The sequence below is a fragment of the Schistocerca serialis genome, chromosome 3 (assembly GCF_023864345.2).
Source record: "Schistocerca serialis cubense isolate TAMUIC-IGC-003099 chromosome 3, iqSchSeri2.2, whole genome shotgun sequence".
Classification (NCBI taxonomy): Eukaryota; Metazoa; Arthropoda; class Insecta; order Orthoptera; family Acrididae; genus Schistocerca; species Schistocerca serialis.
Window position 1 is genome coordinate 321,601,664 of NC_064640.1, and position 7,749 is coordinate 321,609,412.

Genomic DNA, 7,749 nt, shown 5'->3' on the forward strand with positions numbered 1-7,749 from the left:
GTCATAATTAAGCCAAAATCCTGCAAAAAAACTTATTGTTTTTGTCGTATCACAATCCAGCACAACTTCAAGTGATAACTAATAAATTTTTCTGCCATATCCATCTAAAAAAAACACTACTACATTTTCAGCTTCACAGAATGACTGTGGAAATTCTAATAACCAAATTCCACGCAACACAAACGTCTTCAAATATGAACATCTACAACAAGAAAACGCCACCAAATACTACAACACACCATCTACAAACATGACCCAACTCAAAAACACTGCACCACAACGACATCTCACAAACACACATCACAACTCAAATTGGATGGGTGGAATCAGACACTTCCCTTGACCTGTGGTTGCCTGGCTGAGTAGCCATGGTCAATTTTTGGAAGTAGATGATAAGACTTCCCACTGGCAAGTCTGAATTAAAACAGTGCACAGATGTCGCAGTGTAGCAGCCTACGTGCTACTTCAATGTCTCCTGAAATACCATACCATTCCTATCTATTTTCTCACCATGGTGGAAAGAAACAACTGTCCTGTATGAGTTTCTTCATTACCCACAAATTACAGAGCATGCAGTGTCACACACACAAAATAACTGTCATGTGCGACCAAATCGCACAAAAAGTTTTCTTGGAGTTGTGTGTTGCAGCAAAAAGGTAGACTGATAAATCAAGTACATTTTTACCAATCCAAGGTAAAGCTTGTCAACAAACATGATTGCTTGTAACCACAATTTTAATGGTTTTCCTCGACTTTTCAAACACCTGCAATGCACTAGAGATTGTTGGGAGATCTGGTGTCACGTTTAACAGAAATGGACAAGTGTAACTTCGGGCAGTGTTGAAACATGTCACTTCACTTCATAAAGTAGACAACAGTACAGACACAAACTGACCTGAAAGAAATTGAAGGATACTTTGCACAAGCACTGAAGACCATTTATAATTGAACTAATTATTTAAATATTAACTGCAGGTTTAGCATATTTGAGAGGAACAATTCTTCTTGAGAATCTCTCCTCAGAGTTCACAGATAGGTACAACATTGTAAGTGATGCATGGCGTGGTTTCTTGATTAATCAGGCCATGGCCACCTTCCTGCCCTAGTCTCACCTAATCGTATCCTGTAATGTTTATATACATATATATTAGTTCTGTAATGTATCTGACATGTCCTATACTGTTGTGCCAAATGGTCATTGGGTTAATAAATAAATAAAAATAAATATGTCATGATACATCAGTACAGAAACTACACCAGCATTGCATAAGAGGAAAATCAGCTGACCTTATAGAATCTTTTGTGAAACAGAGAGACCAGTGCACCAAGGTAATATATATAAAATGGATAGTGATATTGTCAATACTGGTTCTGAGTTCCTTGAACTCAGGGGCAAAGTATCTCAGTATTCATCACTGGAACCATAAATTTTCACTCTTTACACAAATGACCTAAATATGGTAGGTAAAGGGTGGCAAAATTATGATGTGTGCTGATGACATTTCACTGTGACAGTTAATGAGCTTCAAAAACAACGCTGAGCACTTAGAATATAAACAGCGCCAATGTGTTTATAAATGGAATTAAAATGATGTACATGCACGTGCACACCAACAGAGTAGTCTTTACTGATAGCATTAGACTTAGCCTTGGAAACTTAATCCTACATGAGAAACAGTTACTAATTCCTGGATGTGGCAATGGACAGTTTTAAGACTTGGGAAAAATCACACAGATTAGATCAGTTCAAAAATAAACTCAAATATATTTCTTATGAGCAAAACACCTAGTACTGTAAATGAAGACACTTTATTAAACACATACTTGCCCTGTCAATGGAGGAAGATATAGTGGATTGAATCCAATGTCAAGTGATATCTGTGGTTTCATTGTGTGCTGGAATACCTAATGTTCTGTTGATTACCACTGAAATTTCAACAACAAATGGTAATAATTGGTATAAGAAGCAACTTTTGGTGAAGCAATGCCTGGCTATGAAATGCAGTTACAGTGAGTGAGGTTTATATCTGTCCAAACATGCTGATTTACTGTGGTTTTCCCTGATCACTGAGGCAAATGTAAGGATGGTTTCTTCGAAGAAGCCAGTTCAGACTTGTATTTCAACATCCCTGTAGTGCATGCTACATCCTCTTACTTTTATGCTGCTACTTTTTTCTTAACTCTTACATGCAACTATACTTTTTGTAGCAAACGTCTTATGTGTCTCATACTGTTGTTAAAATGGTCTGTGAACAAATAAATAAATAGCATAAAACAGAAACAGCTTCTCACCTCATATACATGTTCATAAAATAGAAGATGCAATAGCACTTCACTACAATGCAGGAATTACTTATGCAAAATGAGTGCACACAATCCCTGCAATTACTCTATTATTACCGTTCCCATTATCTGCAATCGTTTAAACACTCCACAAATAATGAAAATGTAGTGTGCCCGCACAGCTGTGAGTAATTTCAAACTTCATTCCTCATTTTAATTTGAGATCGTACTAGTTGGGTGCTGCTAGAAATGCAATATGTATCATTGAATTTCTTAGGTTTCTAGGGCAATCTGAACAAAACCGATTATTTTTACTCACAGGTTCAAGTACTGTATCCTCTTCCCTCCAATCTTCAATGGACTCGCAACTGCTTGATATCTTTTGTGACTTTAAAGTTCCACCTGAGGAGTCCACCAACACTTTGGATTGTTCACTATCACTGCTGTCTTTGCTCACACTACGAGACTCTGATGTTAAAATGTCCACTTGCCGCTCACATTCTTGGCGTTCCTCAGCACTCACTTTTTCTTTCACTACTGCTGTATAATTTGCATTCCAATCACATTCACTAACAGGTTGCAAAGAGTTTTCTTCAGCCTTACATTGTCCTGAATTCTGCAAGTCTGGGATTGGTGCACAATTATTGTGGCTTCCTTCACTAACTGAAGATTTTTTCTCAACTACAGAGCATTTCAGATTTCCTGCAGATGAACTAATACCATTATCAACATTTGTCAAAATATCATTAGTCGATTGACCAGCAGCCTCAAGTTTGTCCCATGAAGAAGAAAGTACAGAATTTCCCTCACGTTTTTCTGAAAGCTTCTGCAGCTCTCGTTTTGTTTTAAAACTGGCAGAATATTTCAACTTACTTTTCATTTTACTGAACATGTCAGTATGCACACTGCACTGCTCAGGGTCTTTGAAACCTCCCACAATATCTCCAGGGTTGTGTGAATGATTTTCGAATTCTACACAGCTGCCACATAACTTTTCTCCCAAGGACCTAGAACTCTTTGTACTAGATAACAGAGCAACTGCCTGTTTTTCTGGGATCACTGCAATATCCTTGCTATCAGTCTTACAAAGGGCTACACGTTTCTCGGCATTTTTTGATTTACAACTATCTTCAAATTTTTTAGTGTTGCAAATTAGTTTATTTGAGAGTGCTTTTTCAGTAGTTGCCCGTAGCAATTCAGCTTGCAATTTTCCACCACTTGTAGCACTGCAAAAGCTCTGAATACTCCCTTTCTTGTTAGGAACTGATAATTGCTCTGAGCAAGAAGCAGCAGGTATGTTTGCTTTATGATCACAACCACTCCCCTTATCTGTGAGAGATAAGGGATCTGAACAGCTATCTAGCTCAGTCTGTAGATTAGGCTGCTCTGAAGTCATTCTTTGAAATGTTTCATTGCTGTATGTAGTGTTATCCACTGAGTGTAATGAAGCAGTGCTTGCCAGCTCTGAAACAAGTTCTTCTGCAGCCCAAAGCCTCCATTTTTCAGAACTGATTCTTTTATTCAGTGACGATAGTTCATTGTGGACTGCTTGTTGTTTGTAGCTCATTGGCTTATCAAATGTTTTTTTAGTGTGTGCCACAGAGACTGTTGCTTCCAACATATCCATATCATTAAGTACACCAGCATTGTCTGAAACAGTATGAGGACCAACACCTTTTTTCTTACTTGTACATACAAGTGACTTACTGCTGTCTTTCTTGTCTTCATCATATTTTATTTCCTCAACATATGAAGCAGGAACAAAAAACGGCCTTTCAGATGAATTTCTTATGACCTGCCACCAATCAGCATTGGTTTTTCTAATCAAAAATAACTTTTCCCCTTCATTAATTGATATTTTTCTACCACCCTTAGTTTCATAATTAAAGCTATATAAGACTCGTAGGTGCACATCCCTGAAATCCATGTTTTCACAAACGCTCTTTGTCCATTGCTCATAGTTACGCAAACTGAAGCGTACACCACCTGTAAAAAATTAAAACAAATTCATTAATGAAGATCCAGGTTAGTTATAGTTAACTTCAGTTGTGGTAACAAGCCAGATAAAAGGACACTGATTTTCTAATGTCACTTCAGCATTAATGGGGTAAGTACCACATTCACAAAAGTAATCTCAACATCACAGGTACTAAGTTTCCTTAAACTATTATGCAGCTCATAAATGTATTAATTATATAATATTTAAGCTCTTCGAAAATTAAGTCACTGCTTGTCACTTATTTGGCGAAATTAAACTATAACTTGGTTTGACAGGTCATATCTGTTTTGTAAAGTATGTTAGTGAAGATTGTCAGTTGTTACTTTTTTGTGCCCCACCCCCTTTCCCAAAACTAGTTCTCAAACACATCAGTATTATAATAGCAGTAAATAACAAAGCTTCTGCTTGGCAGGACACAATGCATGCTACACTACTCTCATCCTAGCACTGCAAAGGAATGAAATATGGACCATTGCCACTGTAGGTAGTCTAAATAATTTCAGATGTTCCCCCTACCTTTACTATACAAATAGGCATATTTCCATATGGGGTGACAAATGTGTCACCTAAATTGCTTTTCTGAGGTGTCTGTGAGGAATGGTAGTATTGCCTATCACTTATGTTGATATGTAGCACAGTTCAAAATAATACATTTTCCTTGAAAAGTTACTTGCACCTGCTTTCTGGTGATCTTCGTCTATTTAAAGAATGAATATGTATTTCACTCAGTTTTGACGTCAACAGACAAAAATTGTGCAGTATATGATGTGTCATTCGCCTAGAATTGGCGGATCCTGGCACTTTACCTATTCATTGACGTATGTAACTCTGTAGTGTGTTGCCAATTGATGATGTGTGGATGAAATTTAGTTATCAAGCTCAGAAGTGGTTATAAGAAAGTACTTAGCCACAGCAGAACTTTTCACTTTCTCTGGAAAAAGAATATGCAACATAACTGCGCTCCGATCTATCCAAAGAAACGAAGGAAAACTATAACGGCTGTTGTCTGTCTCCGCACCTCAACTCTAATTTTATGCAAGCTCCGATATACCTGGAAAGAAAGCAAAAACATCATTTGGCAACCCATACATTTTAATCTCCACTCGCCTTCCCCATAATCTCATGAAGTTAGTAATACTCTTGTCCATTGGTTAATTACTTGCTTTGCAAGTCAATACATGACAAAGTGTAAACACAAATACCGAGTTACGCTTAGATAAAAACAGCGAGTGTTGACACACCACAGTATGCGAGTCACCGGTACCATATCGTCGTTTCAGTCGCGTGTGAACAACATAAAATGAAAATACACTATGAAATACGTAAGTAAACACAAAGCCAATACACGGTTAATTAAAAGCCATTGATATCAAATCGAGGTGATAGTCATCGGTGGCGATACTTTCTAATGCATGTAACTGTTGCCATCTCAAAAACAACATAACTATCCTGAGAAGCTCGTATTTACTTCTGTGTTTCGATGCATGTACATGCTGTAAAAATAATCATACCTATTTTTTACAGTGTTACGATGGTGAAACCCATTTTCCACTTCTTTCGAGGCATTTTCACCCTTATTCAGTGTCTCCAAATGTCTGCATCACTACATTTTCAAACGTTTTATATGACATAACCTTTCAGTTCTTCGCACAGTACCGAACAATTCACTTAAAAATTACATAGTTTGTTACTTGTACATTAGCAACTTCGTTTAACAGCTTCACGCCACTTCCCTCAACCACCTGCCACTACACCTGCGAATACTGAGTAGTGAGTGAAATGCAACGACGTTAGTTCATGACGACCCTCGTTGCGTTAATGGCAGGTATTAGCGGTTTCTTCAAGAACTATAAACGCAACAACCTGATTGCTATCAAGTTATCCATGTGCAAACATCCCTCAAACAAACGCTGTCATTTACATATAAATACAACAAGGAACCTAAGGAGCCCAGGTAGAACATGTACAAATCTAGTAGCATAATCATACGGAAGACCTGGGTAAGTTACGTATTTCGTGCGGAATATATCTTATTTGCATGAAGTGATAATTCTGTTATCAGTAAATTTCGATTGTGTCGCTCAGTCATGGAGTGTGGTATCTAAAAGATATTTAGGGCACTGAATGGGAACCTAATGTTTTGGGCTTCAGCCACATTCAGGGAAAAAAAATAATTAAAACACATTACAATGGGAAAAAGAAATCACATTCACAATGGGCTGACAGCAAATGGCGGAAAGGAGTAAATAAAGAATTAAAACACATTACAATGGGAAAAAGAATTCACATTCACAATAGGCTGTCAGCAAATGGCGGAAAGGAGTAAATCTATTTCGTTACCATTTAACAAAGTTAGGATGTGAAGAGCCCCACCGAGCTGTAATTGAAAGAATTATGTAACAAAACACAGTAAAGGTATTAAAAAAAACATTCAGTTCCTTAGTCATTAATAAATGGTTCTTTCGATTTCATGATTTATTTTGACGTTACAAAGGACATAATATTAGCGTTTACTTGATGAGGCTACTTCGTTAATTCTGACTATACTTTGAAACTGTTGACAAATAAGAGATATTGCGAGCTCTCGACAGCTGCTGCTTCTCTGTACACACTACTAGACGCATGCCATGCTTCACTGAGCTGTCTAGTGGGATAAATTCATGCATACAGATTGTTTTTTTTTTCTTTATTGTAATTTTTATCACCTTACACAAGGCGGGCTGTCAGCAGCTGAGTACGCCGCTCTTCAGCCTTGAGATTTACAATAAGTAATAAATAGAGGGGACACAGAGAATACAATCAAAAATGGCGGGCAAAACAATGTGGACACCAAAAAACAAAAAACACGGAGCCGTTCACGCCTGACGAGAAAACAACACTGACACTAGTCGACACGGCGCACAAAACAGGGATGATGGCGATGGTACACGTGAACAGTTGCGGCGTTTCGGCGAACAAACACTAAACACAAACGAAGGCACACACACGAGACACTAATGGCGATGACCTACGGCGCGCGAATGTTCACTATGCGTGTGCGAGTCCGGGGACCTGCCAAGAGAGGAGGAGGAGGAAGGGGAGTGGGAGAGCGAGAGGGGAGAGCAGAGATGCCACGGGCAGGGGAGATAGGGGGGGGAGGGAGGAAGGGGGAGGGGAAGCCCGGAGGAAGAGGGGTGGAGGGAGGGGACGGGGGAAAAGGAAAGAGGAGGGAAGGGAAGAGAAGGGAGGGAGGGTGCCTAAAGGAAAGGACACCGGAAGTGGGGGGTGGGGCAAGGTCAAAGTTGATAGGAGGGGTAGATGGAGGGGAGGAGGACATCATCAGGGAGGGGGAGCTGGCGGAAGCCACCTTGGGAGAGGGTAAGGAGGGTGGAGAGATGGAGACCGGTTGGGACGTGGGAATACAGGCGCGGCAGCGGGCGTGGGTGAGAGAGGATCGGGGAGATGAGCGGGTGAGGAGGATCGAGTTT

The 7,749-nt window shown here is 39.2% G+C and overlaps 1 protein-coding gene across 1 annotated transcript in view; it reads right to left on the reverse strand.

The window, feature by feature from the left end:
- The window catches only part of LOC126470130 (rho GTPase-activating protein 12-like), a 232,867-nt gene extending 226,700 nt beyond the window's left edge, over positions 1 to 6,167 (reverse strand). Inside the window, exons 1-2 of the mRNA XM_050097745.1 lie at positions 5,794 to 6,167; positions 2,603 to 4,269 (exon numbers count right to left, since the gene is read on the reverse strand). Coding sequence (XP_049953702.1) covers positions 2,603 to 4,210 — 1,608 coding nt within the window. The 5' untranslated portion in view covers positions 4,211 to 4,269; positions 5,794 to 6,167. The remainder of the gene's footprint in view (positions 1 to 2,602; positions 4,270 to 5,793) is intronic.
- Positions 6,168 to 7,749: the final 1,582 nt, after the last annotated feature.